Source organism: Pimephales promelas, chromosome 3 (assembly GCF_988280905.1).
Source record: "Pimephales promelas chromosome 3, fPimPro1.hap1.1, whole genome shotgun sequence".
NCBI classification, from domain to species: domain Eukaryota; kingdom Metazoa; phylum Chordata; class Actinopteri; order Cypriniformes; family Leuciscidae; genus Pimephales; species Pimephales promelas.
Window position 1 is genome coordinate 12,093,401 of NC_142771.1, and position 23,579 is coordinate 12,116,979.

Consider the following 23,579-nt stretch of genomic DNA (forward strand, 5'->3'; position numbering starts at 1 on the left):
AATGACATAGAGGTTAAAACCACACCGGGATGGATCCTCTCAACCTCTTTTTGAGAGCACATCCATCCAGAGCACAAAGGAAACGACTCGGGAGTCGCTATATTCTGGGAAGAGAATACGCCTAATCTACATGTCTTTATTGCGGATGATTCTCAGTCTGTGTGGTTGTTCACGAAATTGGTCTTTTTGGCGTCCGCTTTGCTCCCTCTTAGCTTGCCGGTAATGACTTTGTAGCAGCCGCGGGCGATTTTGTACATCCATATTGTGTTCAGGATATCCAAACAAATGCAGGATAAGATCCAAGCCACCTGAGCGCTGAGACCGAGCCTTTCAAACGCTGGCGTGCCGAACGTGCCGAACACCTTGGCCCAGTAGGGCGGCATCACGGCAATCCGCACCAGGAAGAACACGACCGCCATGGCGATGCCGTTGATGACGACCAGCTGGTCGGTACGAGGGTAGGCCAACGCTTCGAAAAACCACCTGCGGAGGCACGAATAGAGGTCAACTGAGAAGTTTGTGGTTATGAGTAAATCTTTCCCAATGAGTAAACAAATCTCACCTTTGATTCACAAATGGCGTTGACAATTCTGAAATCAGTCGGAAGTTAGCGAAATAAGGAAGCACTCCACGGTTCTGCAGATCAAACAGGCAATTACTTAAATACCTCTGCAATGAGGAACAAGTTTTCATTTTCTGAATTTAAATTGATTTTTTTTATTTTTATTTATTATTATTATTATCACGACTAGTAGTATTACAATTGTATTATTAGTGCGGTCAAATCGATTAATCGCAAATTATATTTAATAAATTGTAAATGTATAATGTGTGTGACTGTGTGTATATACAGATATACACACACATTATACACACTTAAAAAATAATTAAGCTTTTATGATAAATAGTTGGTTAGACATTCTATTTGGTCGAAATAAAAATCTAACTAAGAAATAAAATGGAATTTGGAAAATAAAGTCAAATCTCTTAATCGCAATTAATCAAATCTAACATTCAAAGTTTGTGTGTGTGTGTGTGTTTTATTTATTTATATATATATATATATATATATATATATATATATATATAAATAAATAAAACACACACACAATATATATATATATATATATATATATATATATAAATAAATATAAATATATATATATATATATAAAATGCATGTAACGCAGTCACTCCTACAAGCCACTTTGCTGGGTTGTGTTTTATGTACATTTTTCAATTGAAATCTATTAAAAATGCATCTTAAATACTAAACTAAGTACAATGTAGTGTTGTCAGAAATATAGTTCTTTTTTCTATACATATCAATATAGTTTCATTTGCTCTGGATGAATATTGTTGCTGTTTCAGGGCTTGAATTTCAGCATTGAGCATAACTTACTCACAGATTATGCGCTCATACCCAAAGTGCGGCACATAAAGCCTCCTCTAAGTACTAAATTGAGTGATTTTTCCCTGCTTATTGCGTTTAAACAGTCAAATACACACAAAATAATATCAAAATGTTGGTTTTGGCAAGTATTCATGAAACACAGTCAGTTTTATTTTAATTGAACATAAACAGGTGAGAAAGAAAATGCATGCGTATCAGATAATGGATCTGTGGGGCGGTTCTTAAAGTGACAGCAGCCTAATATACCTGCTGCCAAATTATGAGTCTCAGAGTATCTAAATGGCAGTTTTTACCTATGGCATTAATGTTAAAATTGTGGCCAGTGAAAATGCTGAGTGGCTAGTAACTAGCACATCCGTAAATATATACACAGTCAAATCAAAGTCAGGGTGATATACCTCAAATGCCATTTTGCTGTCAACTAACTAACTAACTAACTAACTAGACTGTGTACCAAGGCTAGTAAGTTTCTTTAAAACTGTCAAATGAGCTAAAAAAAAAAGAATATAAAACTTTAAATAATATAAAGAACAGTGTCCTCAATTTCAAGGGCCTTTCATGTTGTGCTCTGTATTACCAGGTACTTACCAGCACATATCCATAAGCATACAGCGCCGCCAAGTGGTGACAGACAAAAAACGCGTCACCCATGGTACTCCAATTACAAGCTAGAAGCACCAGGTCTGAGAGAAGAGAAGAGTAGAGGACGGAAGAGAAAACAAGAGAGTAAAAAAAAAATGTAGACAAACCTGAAAAGATCTGAAATGTGACATCTGTGCGTGAACTTCCATAATAAATCAACGATTCATACCATAGAACAGGTAACCACAGGTGATGGCCACATTGAGCTTAACCAGGTTAGGATCACCCCTGAAGAAGCAGAAAAAGATACAGCTCAAACAAAAGGCAAAGACAACAGAATATATAATGCAGTCACCCAGCAATGGAGATGTTGTACTGTGTTTGGACTTAAAAAGCGTAACATTATTTCTGAAAGGTGTAATCCCTAAAAGCGTCACCAACCAGTAAACCTGCAGATGGAAACCTTAGCCAACAACAAAGCATGAGGGAGTGGTGCTGTTTTTGACTGAAGCCATTTATTACTGTACTATCACTGGTAACATGCCTCCGTCAACACTGCCAACTGTACAAGTGATGTTCCTGTGTAAAATCAAAATCCAATGAAACCATACTTAATGGAATTGACCTGGGTCATCTGACATCTGAGATGATAGCGATCTACGTTTGTGTGAAAAACATCATTCAAGCATTCAAGAATGTTTTTTTTTCCACAGTCACAGATATCTAGTAATAGTATAATATACTATAAAAAAGAAATATTTCTTATTTGAAACAAATGTGTGCAGTGACTTTTTGAACTGTCTGATCTCAGATCAGTTTCATGCATTTGGAAAAATTCAGAAATAGATTAGGGCTCATTTTTTTCCCTGTCAAATTGATTAAATCGCATCTAACATAATAAATTGATTAATCAATCAAAAATCGATATATATATATATATATATATACACGCACACAAACTTTGAATGTTAGATTTGATTAATCACGATTAAGAGATTTGACTGCAGCACTGTACTCATTTTTTATTTTCCAAATTCCATTTTATTTCTTCCAAAATTCTGTATTGCATTTGAATTTTTTAGTTTGATTTTTATTTATACCAAATAGAATGCCTAACCAACTATTTATAATAATAATAAAAAAAATCTGGTTTGTTTTTTTATGATTTAATAAAAATCTTTTATCAAGAACGTTTTTTATTAAAAAATTAATGCAAAGAACTTGCATGACTGAATTATTCTTTTAAAATTTAATCAAATGAAATTCAAACAATTCCTTTATTTTTTTGGTTTGCTGTTTAAACTAAATCATGGATGAGAAATAAATTGTGTGATATTTTAATATTATTGTGTTATTACTTTGAGAGGAACATTCTACTGTATAATGGCAATATATTTCTGTCATAATTATTAATAATAGCAATATGGACTAGTGTCTATGACTATTAATATTAATTGTACAGCCCTACTTTTATGTTATTCCTCCAAATTCAACAGTAAATTCCATTTTTATGACTGAATTCCATGATTATGTCCATATTTTCAGCAGTGCAGAAATCATACACCCCGAATAGATCAACATATGATCTGAGGGCCAAGAGCATAACTAATAAAAACGCTTTGTTTAGAGAAATTGCACACAAAGCCACATAAACGCAAACTTACACAAACAACCATTCCATTAGCTCAAACATTGCAGCTTAGGTTGGTTAAAAAAAGTTTGTTTTCATGAAAATTCATTCGAGTGAGGTCGATAGGGTCATCTGAAAGTTACAAGGGAGAGAATATGAACTAAACAAAACCATGCGCTTGCCATATGGAAGATGAATATCTTGGTGAATGAATAACAAGCCAGCGTTACAGTACATGTGTGCCTGAGATCCGCGTCTGTAAAGCGATCAGGGAACCTATACACAGCGATCGCAGGTGTCCAGTAGCAGAGGACATGTGTGTGTGAAACCTGATCTGCTAGCAGACTCTCATGCACAGTAAGCTCGGTGTACTCCGCTGACCTTTGACCCCTCTGTCTAACACCTGAACTCTCACTCTCCGTCCAGCAAGGCACAGCTGACGCCTCCATGCAGGATTTCACACTTAATCTTAAGTGTGCAAGTGGTTCTGAAGCACTGTAGATGGCATACTTAAAGGTGCTGTATGTAAGATTTTGGACTCTACTAAAACATTTGCAGAGATTTAGGAAACAGGCAAAGTTTTTATATTTGTTTCTCTGAAAAACAATGATACAGCCTGTTATTCTATTTTGAAATGTGCGTTCCGTGTTGGAACGTCCAATGTTCCGTGTTTTGCTTTGGTCTGTGAGAATCCGGCCACTGCCAATTTACTAAGGTTGGACCCGAATATCCGAATATTCGAATATTCGTTCGGTGGGTTGGTATTCGATTTAAAACTAAAAACTTTGTTATAGCTACTTAATAAATACATTTGCTTCTTCTTGGACTACTAAAAGTGTTCCTGCAACGGGAGTATTCTCCGGCTAGAGCGCAGTCATAGAGTTTGTATGGACAGAAGTGCATACCTGAGCTTGTATTTTGGGTCAAGCTGCGTTGCTTTGACATTGTGGGAAAAAAAAAATTAGAAAAATACAAACAAAATGTATTATCCAATTCACCCGTTATTATCAATCTAAATTAATCTACTGCAAAATATAGGAGACTTTGGGATTTTACTGGGATGTCGCAATTTCGTTTTCTATTTAAATTTTGTTTTTCTATATTTAAATTTAGTTTTTATTTATTTAAATTTAGTTTTTTTAGGGCTGTCAAACGATTAATCGCATCCAAAATAAAAGTTTGTGTTTACATAATATCTGTGTATAATTAATTTTATATATATATAAATACACACGCATGCTTGTATATATTTAAGACATATTTTCATGTATATACTGTATATAGATTTATATATGATTTATATTATATATAAATATTTTTTTCTTAAATATACATTAATGTGTGTGTTTTTATATATATACAAAATAATTATACACCGTGCACCCACATATATTATGTAAACACAAACTTTTATTTTGGATGCGATTAATCGCGATTAATCGTTTGACAGCCCTACTTTTTTTGTAAATTTCATTTTTATTTATTTAAATCTACCCTACTTTGTCAGTGAGAAAAATATTATGAGACTATACCTTATTAAAAATATTCCTTCAGTTAAAAAAAGACCTGTATGTGTGTGTGTTTCATATAACTAGTGCAGTGTCTGTTCTTGGAGCATATAATCCCTGCTCGCGAAAGGCGAGCACGCCGCTTCTTTATTTAAATCTACCCGTTAGTTATTTGTTAGTGAGAAAAATATTAGACTACCTTAAAAATATTGCTTAAGTTAACAGACCTGTGTGGTCTGAACGGTTCTCGAAATAATCAAAATGCAAACGGACAGACAGACATAGGCCATCGAGATTCCGAAGCTTCGAATATTCGATGTTCATTACTACCGAAGCTTCAAAGCTCAAAAAATGGTATTCGGAACAGCCCTACAATTTACCCAATAGTATTTCAACACCCCGGGTTGCAAGTTTGTGGAAGACACAGCAAATTTCAGACATAGAAGTGAGCGAACAAACTGGGTAATAGATCGCAGATTTTACTTTTACTTTATTTTTTTTTAAAAAGCACTATGATCAGCGAAACGCATTTTAAAACGCGGATAAATCAACTCATCAACAGGTTAAGGCTCGCCACCTTCCATTTTCAATTGTGCTTGTTCCTGTTGCGTGTCCTCAATCTGGCAACCCTAAGTTCATGGATTCTGAGGATGAGGAGTGGGGGAAACAACTCTCTCTAATATTGTGAATTTGGACTGTAGTTCCCATTTCAACCACTCACTGTCTATATTACACACTGCACATTTAAGTACATAACTTTGATCCTAGTTTGGCGGGAAAACTAAAAAGAACCCAGAATTCATTTTTTTCAACTATTACTCAATATATTATAAAGAAAATAATTTAAAAGTTCTGTGAATAATATATAATTATAAATGTATCCTCTTATCTAATCTACTTCTTTATGTACTTTGATGGTTTGACCGTGGTACATGTCATTGTGACATTAACCTAAAACCTACTTGATAATCAGGTTTTGTTTTTTATTACCCGAGTACAGATAACTGATAAGGTTTCGGGGGAAAAATAGGCAAAAGTTAATTTATATAGATAGATGTAGATTTAGCTTTTAGATAGACATACCTAAGCAAGTTTATATAACTGTGTTCACTCAACTTTGGCGAACAGAATCAGACAACAGACCCAACAGACTTACAGTATAGACTAATCTAATAAAACACATTTAAGTGTAAGGCTTGAGTCAAGCTGGATGGCAATGCATGTAGCCGTTAGCATAAAACACAAATAGATCAGCTTGAGCGGTTGAAAAGGGTCTGTGGAGCTTAAGTCTTCACGCAAGACGGTGAGTAAACAGGCAAAATTGTTTTGTTATTTTAGCAAACAAAAGCCCAGTCACTGAAACAACTAACTCTCTGTTGGGTCATTCGACAAAACAAGTGCTTTTTATTATCATGCGTGTAGATTCAAAATGTGCATAATGGCTAATATAGTTGAAAACAGCCAAAAAACGGATTAATATTTCTTCTTCATGCTACATACATTTGAAAAATTCATGTCCTGGTTCAAATGAAATGACAAATCCTATATTTGACACAATATAAAAGGTTGTTGTGCTCGCAATATTAGCATTAAACGTACATTCCAAAATCCACAAAATCCAAGTAAAACTGTCAAACTGCCAACCCTGTTACCATCAGCTGTAAACTGTATTAGTTATACAGTAGCCGACGTATTAATATTGATCATGTAGCTTGAGATGCACAATGCAATTTACCTACACTTGAAACTGGATATTATCAAGCCAAGTGGTGCCTGCTCGGACGGGTCACACAAAAAACCCAGAAACCTTTCCTTCATGATCCCACGACAACAAGTGAAGACTCAAAAACTAACAAATCAGAATGCAAAGCAGACAAAAGAGGTGACATCATCCAGAATAAAATCACATGATCACTTAATTTTTGGTAAAAAGAAATTTACTTTAAAAAAAAGATCAATCGAAAAGGTATTTGTACTTGACATACTGTAGCTATGCTTACATCTAATAATATTTAAGCAGATTTTGGGTTATCTAATAATATTAATAATAATTAAAAAAAAAAACACTGGATAGAAATGGCAAGCATGCATAAATTTTAAAAATGCACATACAAATCTTACGCTCTCAATTGAGGCAGACTTCTTTTTTAATCTGATAAGATAATATGGAAACGCATTTGCCAAATACATCCCAATGCACAAAAAAAAAAAAAAAAAAAACTCACGTGACTTTGCCTCAACAGAGGATGTGAATGGACAGCCCGTTCTCATCCCAAGGCGTCATATACTGACGCTTTTGACATTTCATCTACATCCAACGCACATGGCACCCTTTAGTGTCAATGAGACACAGATATATATGGGCCAGAAGGCACCTCCTAGTGGTCTAACCCTAACCCTACCCCAGAACTAAACCTACCATAACCGAACTAATGTTATATTGACGCTAAAGGGTGCCATGTGCGTTGGATTTAGACCAAATTTCAAAAGTGTCACTATATGATGCCCTACACTGTCAGAAAAAAAGGTACAAAAGCCGTCACTGTGGCTGTACCTTTTCAAAAGGTAAACTTTTGTCCATTTTAGGTACTAATATATGTACATTTTAGGTGTGAATATCTACATTTTAGGTGCTAATACTGTATGTACATTTCAGGTGCTAATATGTACATTTTAGGTGCCAATATTTACATTTTAGGCGCTAATATGTACATTTCAGGTGTTAATACTGTATGTTCATTTTAGTTATATGTACATTGTAGGTGCTAATATGTACATTGTAGGTGCTATTATGTACATTTCAGGTGCTAATATGTACATTTTAGGTGCTAATATGTACATTTTAGGTGCTAATATGTTCATTTTAGGTGCTAATATGTACATTTCAGGTGCTAATATGTTCATTGTAGGTGCTATTATGTACATTTTAGGTGCTAATATGTTCATTTCAGGTGCTAATATGTACATTTTAGGTGCTAATATGTTCATTTTAGGTGCTAATATGTACATTTCAGGTGTTAATACTGTATATTCATTTTAGGTACTAATATGTATTTTAGGTGCTAATAGGCCTATGTACATTTTAGGTGCTAATGTGTACATTTTAGGCGCTAATATGTACATTTTAGGCGCTAATATGTACATTATAGGTGCTAAAATGTACATTTCAGGTGCTAATATGTACATTTTAGGCGCTAATATGTACATTATAGGTGCTAAAATGTACATTTCAGGTGCTAATATGTACATTTTAGGTGCTAATATGTACATTTCAGGTGCTAATATGTACATTTCAGGTGCTAATATGTACCATTAAGGTACCAATATGCAGCCTTTAGGTACAAAAGTGTACCTTTTGAAAGGGTACAGCCCCGGTGACAGCTTTTGAACCTTTTTTTCTGAGAGTGTAGGATGAGAACTCGTTGGATTGGATAACTGGACTAACCAGCTGACCAATCACATCACACAGCATCTCAAATGTTGGTTCGGTCATTCTGAAATGCCTGAACCAAAGTCTGTAATCAAAATAGTTGGGTTTCATAACGTCCCAGAGGTGTGTCTCACACGATTGTGTTCCCAAACACCATGACCATGAACAGCGTTAAATGTGTTTCATCTGCGCGACAGTGGCTTCCACGATTGCAGCAACTTCCATTTATATAACAGAAAATATGCACCAATTCCCCAATTTGTTCTCTTGAACACATAGAACCGAAACGCAGCCTTTTATTCACAAATGTTTAATGCGATATTCCAAGTTTGCGCTACAATTAGCATAGCCTATGATGATCAATTTCCACAATTTGATGATTTCCACAATTTGATGATGATCAATTTTTATTAACATTGTAACTATATTTTGTCTTATATAAATTTCTAATTTCTAATACCACAGCTGAGGGAGTGACGCCAAATTTGACATCTTTCTGTCTTTTGACCACCGTTATCAAGCTCTCAAAAAATATTTTGCCTCTTTTGGAAAGTCATAGAAATGTATTGTGAATTTTGTAGCTATTTGAGCAAATGGGAATGCTAAAATGATATTTTCTGTAGTTTCCGCTCACCACTTTACCCAACTATGGCGACTTCAGCTTCTAAAACACTGGAAATGTGAGAAGGGTTTATTGGGGTGAGGATGAAGTGAGGCGTGGATGGGAATGAATTCTCAGCAGTGTTTGTGGTCAGCATTTCTAGCCTGAGACGGCCTATGGGACAGGGGACAGAGGAGGCCTGGAGGACTGTCACATGATACGAGAGAGGAGGGGGACTGGGAATCTGATGTTTCCTGCTGAAAAGCGCCTTGTTGACAAGATTAAAAACTCTCTGATCTCAGAGAGTGGGAAAGGAGAGAGGTAAAGACACATTGACAACAGACAGAGAGTAATACCTTTCCCTCTCTGAAAGAGTCAACAGGTAACCAAAGAAAACAGGGAAAAAGGAGCAGAGGTGATGAGAACGAAATAAAGCGAGAGGACAAACAAATCAAGGAACTAGGGGGAAAGTTATTCATGAAGTAAATATGAATACTCAAGAAATATTCATTTGTTCCATAGAGAAACTGTTTTAACGATAATGTACAGCTTTCAAAACAGTGCCACCCTGAACTCTGAGACTTGAGTTGGTTTCTATCCACAAGTTTCCTACGCCCCATGAGGCCTTGCGTCAAAAGTGGGCGCGACTTCCGGTTGGAAGTAAACAAAGCGCGACTTGACATGCTTGACACTCGTTCATTCAACAGTTGACAGTCATTCAAGTTATAGCGATCCAAACTAGCTAAAGATGTGGGAACACAACCTCAACGAAATTCAAAAGAGTGAAATAACAGTACCTTTACCCTCCGCAGTACTTGATTGGGAGTATTATAATAACATTATTAATTATCAATACTCATCAAGGCATGGTGACAGACAGTTGTGCGAGCTGACAAACAATTAAAATAAAAAATACACACTTATTCATTGTGCTTTGGAGTTTATTCAAAATTATAAATGAATGTGCTGCTTGAATACATTAACTGGCACATTTGGTATTCTGTCAACACAGGCTTTGATCCTGAGTTTAGGTGTAACATCAGTAGCGAACAGCCAATCACATGCGGATAGAGTTTATAGAATATTAAGAATTTAAAAAAATGTACACAGGAAGATTCGTCGTCTTTTGGGAGGTGATGGAAACTAACGTTACAGTTGTTGGCAGGATCAGAGACGGGCTCTGGCAGGATCACTCTGATTTAGTTTTCAGCTTATGTTCAAAACAATCACGTTTAAGCCACTGAACTAGTTTAGTCCGGTTATACATACAACCGCGAACAGCGCATATTGTCCCTGAGCTCCGTAACGACATCTCTCATAAAGATTTGCGTCTTTAAATAGTAAAATAATTCTCCGAAAAACAGCTAGCATCTTCGCTAACTAACACACAAAATACCATTGGAACGCTACTTCCGCCGCGTCACCGGAAGTTTCACCCACTTTATTTTTTACAGGAGCGCCCCTCGGAAACTTGTGGATACTCTCTTAACAATTTATATATTTGAAATTTTGCAATAGACTTAAAGTATACTTTGTTTATATTATATACAATCATAGTCATTTTTGACTAAACTCAATATTTTGCAACGCCTTATGGGATCAATAGAGTTCATTCCCTCAGAAAAGAATTTAAGTGTCTTTTTTCTCTATTTACTTCAAATCAAAGTATCTAATGTTGTGGTTCATCTCAGAGATGTTTGGTATGATTCAAGACTCTTTATTAAAGAATTTCATGAAACCTCTATGGAGAAAATGAAAGGGAAAAAAAATGACCTAGAACCAAAATAGCAGAAAGAAGAGATGAAGAAGTGAAATGCAAAGACAAGTGTTCCCAAACCTAGTGAGCTGCCTTGCTGTTTATTTAATAACAGTAGCAATTTCACAAGAGCCATAAATATGAATTATACGGGATTCCAATATAATCTGGCATTAGCATGTTGCACTTAATATTCATGCATGTAAACTAAAGCTGTGTGCTAATTCAGAGGCTGCATCCTTTAAAGGCCACGAAGGTCATACCAAGTGCCTAGAGAGGTTTGTCCTGACAGCTTCCTTTGACGAGTGGCAGTAATGTTTCAACTGGACCTTTTTGAAAGTTATATTCAACTGTCTGAAAACAAAACGCCACCTTCACCTTGATCCATACATGTACCTGATAAAGAGTATCAACTATCAATAAAACCACATGTTGGTAAGATATGTCAACTATTGTATTGTTAGATATTAAAGTATGTTGAAACTCAACAATACTTACATTTTCTCCTCATCGCCGCACAATGAAACTCATTCTATCCTTCATGGCCCAAAAAAAAGGACGCATTTGTAAGTCGCATTGAAAGAGCCTTACGAATCACGCCGCTCTCTAACGCATTCGGCCTTCGACGCAGCCTTTGAAGGATTGACCCTTCGAATCGGGACATAGGCTAGCTTATGCTTTATGCTCAAAGTATTTGTGTGCTGCAATGCATTCTGGGTTTGCTTTATCCATGCAAAGCTGCAAAAAACGAGGCGACTTAGAAGGAAACATTAAGGGTGTGTTCACACTTGTAGTTCGATTCTCTTGGTTCTTTTGGTTCACTTTGTATTCTCACTGCCATTAAAGGTACACTGTGTGATTTTTACCCCCATCTAGCGGTGAAGAGGTATATAACCATCCAGTGAATATTAGTTTCTGTTCCTCTCAATTACGATTTCGTTTTAACTCCTACGGTGGCCAATGTAGTCCAAGATTAACATGGCTTCCAGTTCGACCTCGTCCATGAGTGTTAAATCAAACGTAAACGCGAAAGGCGAAGCTTGAATTAACGGGTATGTCCCTATTTGGCTAATGTACTTTCAAGATGGAGGGGCAACATGGCGACCGACATTAGAACCCCTCACCCGTATGCATTTTCAATGGCATATTATACACTCACGAGAAACGAAGTAAATATACATTAATGAGCACATATGTTTTTGAAAGAACTAAGTGTTTTTAGCTAAGAATAAACTAAAAGACTTACACAGTGTAGCTTTAAGACAAAACTAATGATACAAAGAAAAACCATCCAAAACAATGCTAAATGATATGATGGTATTTTGACCAGCTGAGAACTCGTGAAGAGCTTATAAAACGTGTAAAGGAGTCAAAACAGCGGCAGAAATCCAAATCGAAGATCTGCTGCGAGAAGACGATGTTCTGAAGCCTGTACCGGACTGTGACGGGCAACATCGCGACTTTATCGAGAACAAACAGGTATGCTTAAGCATTCAGTCGCATCTGGAGACACCACATCCTGTTTTTGGTTCATTTAGAGGTTTTCTTCCATCTTTTCAGCGATCTCGGTCCGCTTGTTTGGTGCGCACTAGGGTTTGGATGGCAGAGTTCACACACTTAATTTAACAATCGAACCTAACCTGCCAAGTGTGAATAAACCCTAAGTTGCCGTCTACCTTTTGGAACAGCCGAAATGCGGTCTCGGTAGGCAGCTCAGTAGGTTTTGGAGCAGAGCTACAGAGGACAACAACTAAAGACAAATTACCATTCTTCCCCTTCAGGATGCAAAGATGCAGACCAAACAGGCAGCAGGCAGAAAAGGAAAGATTAAAAGAGAGGGAAAGAAGAAAAGAAAAATAAAGACAATAAGACAAATGAGACGGCTGTTCTCTGGACTGGCGACTACAGTGGACACAACATTTCTGATGACAGAGCAAAAGTTTCAATTAAATCTTCAGGATAAAGGGAATTTGGTCATATAATCCATTATATCATCATTGGCACTTTCATATTGATTGGTACTAATTGTTTGATTCTTGTATTTTTTGGGGGGGTGGGGGGTTATGGATTCATAAATAGTATCCATTTATGGTATCCAACAAAAGACGCATTTGTGAGTTTGGTTTTAAGCAATGAAAACAAAATAAAAAATAAATTCAGAATGAGATCCAAAAAGTACAATAAAGGTGAAAATAAACCTGCCCTTTTTTTGAACTACTAGCCTCTTACCAGACAGGGTCTTCATTGACGGCATCATCGTACCAGAGGATATAGAGACAGAAAAGCCCCACAATTAAAGCATGGACAGTGGACACGAGCCTGAGGACAAAAAAAAAAAAACAACAACTCCGTTATTCCCAGACAGAGAATCATTTGGATCTTAAACCTGAAAAAAACAAAAACAAACCAAAAAAAAATCTTGAACTTTCCACTGAGTTTTCAAGCAACATTTCAGTAATGGCAAACTCAGGATTGGGCATCATTCAGAATTGAATTGAGAATGCCTTTTAATTAAATTCCTGGATTTTAATTGCACTTGACTTAAGGTAGCTGGATTTAAAGATAGAAATTCACATAACTTCAACATATTTCCCCGCCATTGACGTCATTTTTGGGCAATCCATGTTTTACTGCAGTATACACGGTAAGGCGAGCTATTGCCGTACATATCTTCTTAAAGAGAACAGAATCTCTGGATCCAAAAAACAAGTGAAGAAGAAGCGGTAGAAGCATTGCTTACAAACATGTAAACGAATGCAATCATCAAACTGCATATTAATCAAAACTGCCTAACGATACCTAAAGAAAAGCAGAACCCATAAAGAGATATACACTGAAAAAAATGATTTTTTTGGTAAGGTAAATACTACTGAAAAAAAACAATGTAATTTACAAGAAAAAGTTAGTTCAGGCAAGAATTAAAAAAAAACTAATTAAATTCCATATCAGTACTTAGTTCAAGCGAGTAGAAATGAAAAAAGCATAAATATGAACTCAATAAAACAAAGTAAAAATTACTCAACTTTTCTGATACTGGGGTTCCCATCATGCACTGGACCTTGAATAATTAATGAGGCTAATTTTTCACTGGTTTCCAGCTGTATTTACACTGTTTTATCATTGCTTTTGTTGTCAGGATTAGATTTAGTAACTTGCCATTTTGTGACATTTTGAGGAAATTTTCTGCTCAAAATGACACATTCAAACACAAAAACGATCCATCAAATGTTACCGTCATTGTGTATTGTCTACCAAGTATTGAGGTCTTTGCATTCACATCATGTTTAACATCTGCCATGATGAAGTATAAATTACTTAGGCTAAGTAAAACACATACTATAAACAGTGTTGTGCAAGTTACTTCCAAACTGTAATACATTAGGTATTACTTGTTACTGTTATTTAAAAGTAATTCATTACCTTACAATATTACTGTCCCAGAATTGTAATGCGTTACATTACTCATGTATTACTTTTGAGTTACTTTCACCAAAATAACTAAGTAGAACTTAACTTTTGGGCTGTAACAATATGCAATATAAAACCGAAATCGCGATTCGCCACACGACTCAGATCCACGAACCTACAGAATCGCGACACACCTCTTCCAACTCCAGCGTTGTTCTCCTTACCGTCCATATCCAATGCTGCCTTATCTTTAAATTAGGCTATTAGTATTATTTGAAGTTAACATTATAAAATACGTAGACCTACACCACAAAACTAGTTGAGGATAAATTATTTAAAATTGGGGAAGTCCAGCATTATGGACATGACATTTGCAGTCAAAACTTGAAATAAAAATTCTCAGAAAATACATAATGTATTGAAACGTATATAGGCTACTTCCTTAAAGGACTCCAGACATTAGACAAATATCAGTGTATGTTTTATTTTTAGTGTTAGGGAAAAGACACACATTCATGCGTGACAAAAAAATAGGAGGCAAAATATATTTTTTGTAATTCTGTTAATTACACTGCGCAAATCGGATGAGGAAGGGTTGGCTCTCCAGTCTTTATAGAACTTAAAATATTCATTTTATTTTAGTTTTCGTTTTCGCATTTATGAGGAAAAAACAATGTTACAGACGCGACCGCTCTGAACTGGCACTAAAAGACTGCTTTAAAACTTTCACATAGTCTGTTGCCTTTAAGAAGTAAAAGCAGACACTGTAATACAACTGTAATACAAGCCTCACTGAACATGTAAAGAGTAAAATATTACTGAAAATTGATTAGTAATGCCTTACACTACTGCGTTACAGCAAAAAGTAATATGTTACTGTAATGTATTACTTTTGTAATGCGTTACTCCCAACACTGACTATAAATGACTGGTATAATTCAATAAAATTGTTTGAGTCAAATGTAATTCAAAGGAAATTACAACTAAATCGATATTAATCAACCTTTTACCAAGTTACTTATATTCTTTGTTACTTTCACTTAACTAAAGTAAAGTTTACTTAATTCCATATTCCAAGTAAATTTTAACTTAAGATTTCTAATTAAAGCTACTGATAAATATGTTTAGGTTTTTACTTGGCAAATCTTTGTAAGTTTACTAGCATTTTCTGAGTGGAAAAAGTTGCCTAGGTTTAGCAAGTAAATCCTACTCCACATTTTTTTCAGTGTAGGACTGTTGATGGACACGATCTACTCCGTCTGTTGTGATCATCGTTCACAATCTAATCTGGATGTAGTCTTTGACAAAAAAATAAATCAATCTCTCAGCTTTTTATTCAAAATTGTGCTTTTTTGTTGCTTTTAAGTGTCGATAAAAAAGGAGTTAAAGGGTTAGTTCACTCAAAAATGAAAATTAAGTCATTAATTACTCACCCCCATGATGTACCAACCCCGTAAGACCTTCGTTCACCTTCGGAACACAAATGAAGATATTTTTGATTAAATTTGAGAGCTGTATAACTACCACATTGGCTCCTAAAGGACTGCCTCTTGACGGCCCAGAAAGTCAATGAAGAAAATGTTTAAATATCCCAAGTGACTACCGTGGCTCAACTATATGTTTCAAGCGACGCGAATACTTTTTGTGCGAAAAAACAAACAAAAATAACGAGTTTATTCGACTATTTCTTTTCTTCCTTGTAGGCCAGAAACGAGACTTCCTTAGATTTCCACGACGCATGCGCGAGATTTGCGATCTGCTCACACCAGCTTACACTACTTCAGATCGCAATTCTCGCGCATGCGTCGTGGAAATCTAAGGAAGTCTCGTTCTGGCCTACAAGGAAGAAAAGAAATAGTAGAATAAACTCGTTATTTTTGTTTGTTTTTTCGCACAAAAAGTATTCGCGTCGCTTGATAAACATATAGTTGAGCCACGGTAGTCACTTGGGATATTTAAACATTTTCTTCATTGACTTTCTGGGCCGTCAAGAGGCAGTCCCTTAGGAGCCAATGTGGTAGTTATACAGCTCTCAAATTTAATCAAAAATATCTTCATTTGTGTTCCGAAGACGAACGAAGGTCTTACGGGGTTGGTACAGCATGGGGGTGAGTAATTAATGACTTAATTTTCATTTTTGGGTGAACTAACCCTTTAAAGTCTGTTTTTAAAGCAGAGGCTGTTCTTTCTGTTCTCTCTGTTTTGTATGTTCAGATATTCATAAATGCTGGCGGTGAAAGTTGTGAGAAAATGTTGAATTACTAGTGTAATTTTTAAACAGAAAAGGAACAACATACATATCGTCAAAACAAACTTTAAATGATGGCTAGATAGTCTTGTTTGAGAGTTACTTGACATTTGTTGGTTTTATAGGTCTTAGAGAAATTCATTTAGTTGATTTATTGACTAGGTTGGAAGAACTCATTTCAGAAATTCATCTTCCCGTCATTTTAAATATCAACTTCCTGTGAGAATTCAGTTCAGTGATTGACAAGTAAATCCAATTTCCATAGCATAAATCGAAAGTGAGAGAATTCTTAAATTCTGAATTTTGCACAACCATGCTGGTACACAAGTACACAATCAGTCATTTAATTATAGATATGCATATCCCATTGCAAGCTTCTTGAAATGAAGACAGTTTAGTTGGTGAGACGAGATTGAGACCTAGAATTTTCTTTTAAAATTGGCTGGGTAGAAAGAAATCAATATTATGAATCTCACAATCACACATAGATAACATGGTGCTGACACATGTGGATATAGTATCTGTGTTAGCAGAAAGTGAATGAACTATGATTTGATCTGATCCATTAGTTTGTTTGAACATGGACTGTAGACCTTTGAATCTGTTATCTGAGTGTTGAGAAACTCTCTAGGAATCTTTTCCTCATTTCACAGAAAGTAAGCAAGTTTGACAAGTTTGACAGGAAACACTTTGCTATCAAATTAAATTCTTATTTTCATCCCATGATATTGTGAATAAGGTTTCATATTGAGGTGCAGGAAGGGTTGTTTGGGTCAGAATGTTTTTAACCCAACAGTTGGGTTTGTCCCAATTTGACCCAAACTATTTTTTTTTTTTTTTTAGTGTAGTGTATGCTAATTTACAACAGATAAACAAACTACTGTTCAAAATATTTTGGGTAACACTTTAGGGTCCAATTCTCACTGGCTTTTGCCTCAATAAACTCCTACTTACTGCTTATTAATAGTTAGTAAGGCAGTTGTTAAGTTTAGGTATTGGTTAAGTGATGTAAGATATGGTCATGCAAAATAAGGAATTATTATGTGCTTTAAAGTACTATACACAGCCAATATTCTAGTAATATGCATGCCATGCTAATAAACAAATAGTTAATAGCGAGAATTGGACCATAAACTAAAGTGTTAGCATATTTTGTGTGTATAATTATAAATGTATTATTGTACCATTGTTAAAAAGTTGTGGATGCTAAACAAACTTAAAAAAACCCAAATGCAGTCTTTATAGGGAATGCGGTAGGCTGTGTGCTTTCATTACAGCGTCAAAGCATTTAGATTTGCTGACAGAATATCCTCCGAGTTTCATCCTCTAAACACGTCATGACTTTTAAACCAATGGAGGATGTCAAAACTCAAAACCAGAACGGGGATTATATAGTTTGTTCCAAAACCAATTCAATCATCTTGTGTGCTTTACCTCTAACCATTTAACGTGCTGTACAGAGAACTATCTGTTCCTGACTAAGTGGTGTAAGGTCAAAGTTAACCAGGTTCATAAGATAAAGAGTTTGAATTTCACAATTCAGTCCAGAGATCGCTTGACCTCGCTTGTGTCGGCCTACACTCATGCACTACGACGTTACCAACGATATTTGAAGGCTTGTTTGTACATTTGAAGGTGTTCAACAACAAATAAAAATTCTCTCATATGACTGGATTCAGAAAGGTGAAAAGTTAAACTTTGGCAATATTATTTTCTTCAAAAACCTTGAAATATTCATAATTAACTGACCGCAGATTTGGAACGGTTGCATCAGCTTACTCTTAATTCTAGGATATTTAAGGGATTTATCTAAAATCCATTAATAAAACTTGTCTTTAAAGTGATTTATTGGATTGTTTTATATATTTAATCAAGTCAAGTCACCTTTATTTATATAGCGCTATGTAAAATACAGATTTCAAAGCAGCTTCACAGTAATAAACAGATTTTTTTGTAATTTTTTTTAATTATTTGATAGGGACAATGCACATTAATGAACATCTGCATTGAAGCGACAAAAACCGACGTAAACATGCCGGATTATAGCCACAAGGCTATCTGGAGGAGCTTGCTACTTAAAATAAAGGTTAATAGCGTGTCAAATATAGTTTTAAGATTTAATTTTAATTTGTTATATTAGACAAGGCAGCCTCATGTGCTGGACAGAATACATGTATACATTATACTACTATTTTAAGAAGAAAAAAAAGTAATGTTCTCAGAGAATATTTGAGAAATTAAAGGGATAGTTCACTTTGAAATTCATTTTTGGTATGTTTTATCTTACCTCAAGGGCATCCAAGATGTAGGCGTCTTTGTTTCCACAGTATTTTCAATTTTGATATTTTTAGGTCAAACCGTTCTTGTCTGTCAGTCATATAATGCAGGTCTATGGTCACCACCTCAAAAAGCATGCACAGAGAAGTCCAAATTAAACATGATTTAATGACTCATAAATGCAAGTACACATTGATGGCCTAAGACACGAAACGAGCGGTTTGTGTGAGAAAACGAACAGCACTTATATCGTTTTTACCTCTTGTAACCACAACCACGTCCAAGTGATCTGAGGGCGCGAGTGCTTTGAGAGCACGGGCTGTGGCTAAAAACGATATAAATACTGTTCGTTTTCTCACACAAACTGCTCATTTGGTGTCTTAGGCCATTAATGTGTACTTGCATTTATGAGTCATTAAATCATGTTTAATTTGGATATCTCTGTGCATGCTTTTTGAGGTGGTGACCATAGACCTGCATTGTATGACTGACAGACAAGAACGGTTTGACCTAAAAATATCAAAATTGAAAATGCTGTGGAAACAAAGACACATACATCTTGGATGCCCTTGAGGTAAGATAAAACATACCAAAAATAATTTCAAAGTGAACTATCTCTTTAAGAATTTCTCAAGCCCAGGTTCTTAGAGCTTAATCCTAAAATTTGAAGATAACGTTAATCTAGACATTCATGCTATTTTTCACAAAATGTGACTTCCTTCAGAACGGCTTTTGTGTCTATGTTTAGGTCTATATTTGTTCCCATTGTTTATCCATACATGTATAACTAGGCATACCAATCCATTTCTATTTATACTGAATACCCATCCATGCATTTCTCCCACATTTCTGTTGATTTATTTTCAGCTCATACCTGGAGTTCCAGTCGTTGAGTTTGTGTGGTGGAAGTTTCCCATAACCGTGTGTGAAGTTGGAAGACAGAACCGGACTGACGCAGGAGAAGAACAGCTGGAACCCCACGAAGCTGCCGACCACCACATACACCTCTCTCATATCCATCGCTCACCTGCACGAGAGACATCACAACACACACCGTCCGTCACACTTGCGCCCGCTCAGCCAATGATCGCTCACAATGTTGACTGCCTTTGTGTGCAATCTCTTACCAGACAAGAGCACGACTGCTCATTAATTTCACAAAGACTGCGTGTTAAGAATTAATCTGTTTGCGAGAAAAGAGGTACTGACAAAGAAAGTAATTAAACGTGTAATATCGTGAAAGCACTTCATTGTTTTCCAAAGAAGATTATGACGGAGGGAAAAAGTGATGGAGAATGTGAGAGCAGGAACAAAAAGACAAACTGTAAATACATTTAGTACTTTTGAAAATGGTAAAAATTACATATCTTCTGAAAATTTATTTTTTACGTCTCTGTTTACGCTAGCTAACAACAATAGTCAAGTTTGTCAAATTTTTAAAAGTAAAATGAAATTATCATTTTATTTATTCATTCTTAAAAATAAAATATTTATTCCTCTCATTTTCTAATAAGAAATAAGAATACAAATGTTGTTTTATTTCTTTCTTTAAACAACACTTAAAAACAATCTTAAAGTCGGGATCACATCCAAGTTTGTTTTCTAAAATCCCTTAAATCCTACTTGTCTTACAGGAAAGATGTTTAATTTAGGGCTGTGAAACGATTAATCGCGATTAATCGCATCCAAAATAAAAGTTTGTGTTTACATATTATATGTGGGTGCACTGTGTATAATTATTTTATATAACTATAAATACACACACATGCATGTAGGCCTGTAATTAAGAAAAAAAATTATTTATGTATAAAATATTTATATTTATATATAATATAAATCTATATACATGAAAATATTTCTTAAATATACAAGCATGTGTGTGTATTTATATATACAAAATAATTAGCCTATACACAGTGCACCCACAAAAAATAAGTAAACACAAACTTTTATTTTGGATGTGATTAATCGCGATTAATCGTTTCACAGCCCTAGTTTAATTTATTGAGTAGTTTCAAATATTAATCATTACAAGATAACATAATCATCTAGAAAAAAAAATTACCAGATTAAAAATGAAAAGACAGTTAGTCACACATTTTACATAAAACAATGGTTGTGATGGGCTTGCTGTATATGTTAAGACTGTTAAGATTTACCAGTGTAAAGCACCGTGTTGGCGCGAGAGCAGTCGTTGATGATATTTTGTGAATAAAATAGTAAATCGTGTTTTTTATGCAAACAAAGCCCAACTGAGGTGAAACCACTGATATCTGGGGCTTCAAAGTGGTAGTTGCGTAAACTGTCAACAGAGGGAAAGAAATCTCTGCGATTTCATCAAAAATATCTTCATTTGTTTAACAAAGATGACTGAATCATGTCTTATGGGTTTGGAGTGACATGAGGGTGAGGAATTAATGACATTTGGATGAACTAACGCTTTAAAAGAATTATGAAAACAAAATCAAGACATTTTTAGCAAAAACAACTACAGGAAACGTCTCATATCGAAACGAAAAATGTGCGCCAGAGGCTAGACTATAGGAATGCAATGTGTGTGAGAGAGAGAGAGAGACTCATTATAGAGAGGGGTCACTGTCCCCCAGCATGCTGAAGAGTCATACTGAGTCATCTGGTATTTTTCAAGCTGCATCACTGCATCAAGCTAACACACACACACGCTTAGAAATACTAACTTGTGCATCAATGTCTTTGCAATTAAGCATTTCTTCAAACTGCTTCAGCAATAAAAACTTATATTAACCTCATCAACCATATATATCTATATATTTCTTTTTACATGCATTAATAGTTTCCAAATACGTTCTTCCACATAAAAAGTTTGGCTGTTCATTTCAATCTCACGCAATTACTTGAACTTCTATTGGGAAACCTCTCATGATTGCATCTAACACAGAAACAATGGGCTCAACCGCACTAATCCCACCAAAAATGTGGGTAAACATGTACTTTATTAAGATTAAACTAACAAAGGTTTAAATCATTTACCCAGGTACTGATGAGATTGCAACAGAAGGAACAGATTGGGTCATGATGATATCAGCACATGATGTCTTTCTCTAATCTAGTAACCACCAGTCTCCTGTTACCCCAACTCAACACTTCCATTGTAAATCTATTTACAGACAAAAAAAGGTGACTGGCAACATGTGATCTCCTCTAGGGAGGGCACGTACGGAGCACATACTGTACTGTAGCGTGACGGGGTTGAGAGGGAATGGGCCACAGGTAACCTTTCAACAACAAACAATCGACCAACACATAAATTAGATTGATTTAGGGAAAAATGCAAAAATGGATGTTAATTCCACAACATGATACACTAGCTGATGTTTCAATAACAACAAACCATGTGCATGTAAGTGGGTTCTCAAAGGTCACAGTTAAACTTTTAATATTCCCACTTAATAGGACTAGCTATCACTATGAGGTCTTAATAGAGTTTGACTTCATTAAAAGTGTCTTATGGTTGACTGGTGTTTACAATATGTCGATGTACGTCATTATACATGACCCACGCTAAAACACCTGGAAACAAATGGTACTTGCCAACACAAAATCTAAACTACTAATCTTTTAGTGGAAAAACATGAGAAATTGATTTTTTTTTCTACATTTACTTGTTCAGGAATAATATCTAATAGATCATGATCTAAAAAATGTAAATGTTATATATATATATATATATATATATATATATATATATATATATATATATATATATATGAAAAAGTGAAAGTAATACTGAGGACAGCAAATCTTTGTTACATAAACATACCAATATTTTTTTAATGTTCTTTGGAAAAAGTGCTGAGGAAAAAAGTGCTATTTTTATATAGGCTTTTCATGTCTGTGTGTAAGGAAATTAACTAAACACATAATCATAAAATCAATCACACCCACATATTTTACATCTTAAGAAGAGGCTGTGCGAAAGAAACGTGTGACAAAGGCAAACCCAGCAATCACGCGAAATTATGCGGAAGCTCGTTCCGCTGAGCAGGTCTAGTTTCGCAGGAATAACCAATGAAAAAATGACAATTGTAAGTTTGAATTCTACATTCACACATTCTCCGAAACATGAAAGAAAGCGCGACTGCGCCATAATACCACAGTGCGTCATAATGCGCTGCATAATAATGATCTGTGTTACGTTAACCGTCCCCGATTCCCAAACTCGCGAACAATAACAAAGCCCACACGCAGTGAATGAATCCAGTCGCTTGAAAATACGTTGCATGTGCATTGCGTAAGAACATTCATCACACGTAGCGACCTGAATGAGTGTCCAAACCAACTCTAGCGCGCTAAACTTTTCTATTCATCTGTCGCGCTAACAATGGCCATGTAAACAGGCTAATGCATGTGACAGGTGCAGAGAGCGATGCTTCTGTACACACACACACAAGCTTTTCGAATGACATTTACAGTTTGCTTCACCTGATACGAGTCTCATAGGGCTGTGTAAACGTGTCCAGATCCTGTCGTCTTCTTTCTTTCTTCTGTCCACGAACCCAGTCTTATTTCGATGGCGACGGCTAGCGAGCGCTTAGCCCACACGCTGTCTTTAAAACCACACGTCTTCAGGGGGCGAACGGACGAATAAACCGGTATTTCTGGCGCGAGGCCATTTCAGACATTTAACAAACACGCAAAGATTTCGTAAACCTCCACGGAGTCTGCAGCACCAAACACTGCATTTCT

At 35.5% G+C, this 23,579-nt stretch overlaps 1 protein-coding gene across 1 annotated transcript; it reads right to left on the bottom strand.

The window, feature by feature from the left end:
* On the bottom strand, positions 1-23,579 carry tlcd4b (TLC domain containing 4b). Its single transcript, XM_039662788.2, has 7 exons — positions 23,316-23,579; positions 19,729-19,881; positions 13,151-13,240; positions 2,226-2,284; positions 2,003-2,097; positions 563-636; positions 1-483 (listed from the first exon to the last, which is right to left on the bottom strand). Exons 2-7 carry the CDS (start codon positions 19,872-19,874, stop codon positions 153-155), a joined length of 795 nt encoding a protein of 264 aa, XP_039518722.1. The 5' UTR covers positions 19,875-19,881; positions 23,316-23,579; the 3' UTR covers positions 1-152.

Excerpts from the sequence above, each read along its gene's own strand:
- tlcd4b (XM_039662788.2), bottom strand. The coding sequence starts at position 19,874 with ATGGATATGAGAGAGGTGTATGTGGTGGTCGGCAGCTTCGTGGGGTTC. Across the intron at positions 13,241-19,728 it reads CTCAACGACTGGAACTCCAG|GCTCGTGTCCACTGTCCATG; the intron begins GTATGAGCTGAA and ends TTTTGTCCTCAG. Across the intron at positions 637-2,002 it reads ATGCTTATGGATATGTGCTG|AACCGTGGAGTGCTTCCTTA; the intron begins GTAAGTACCTGG and ends TTTGATCTGCAG.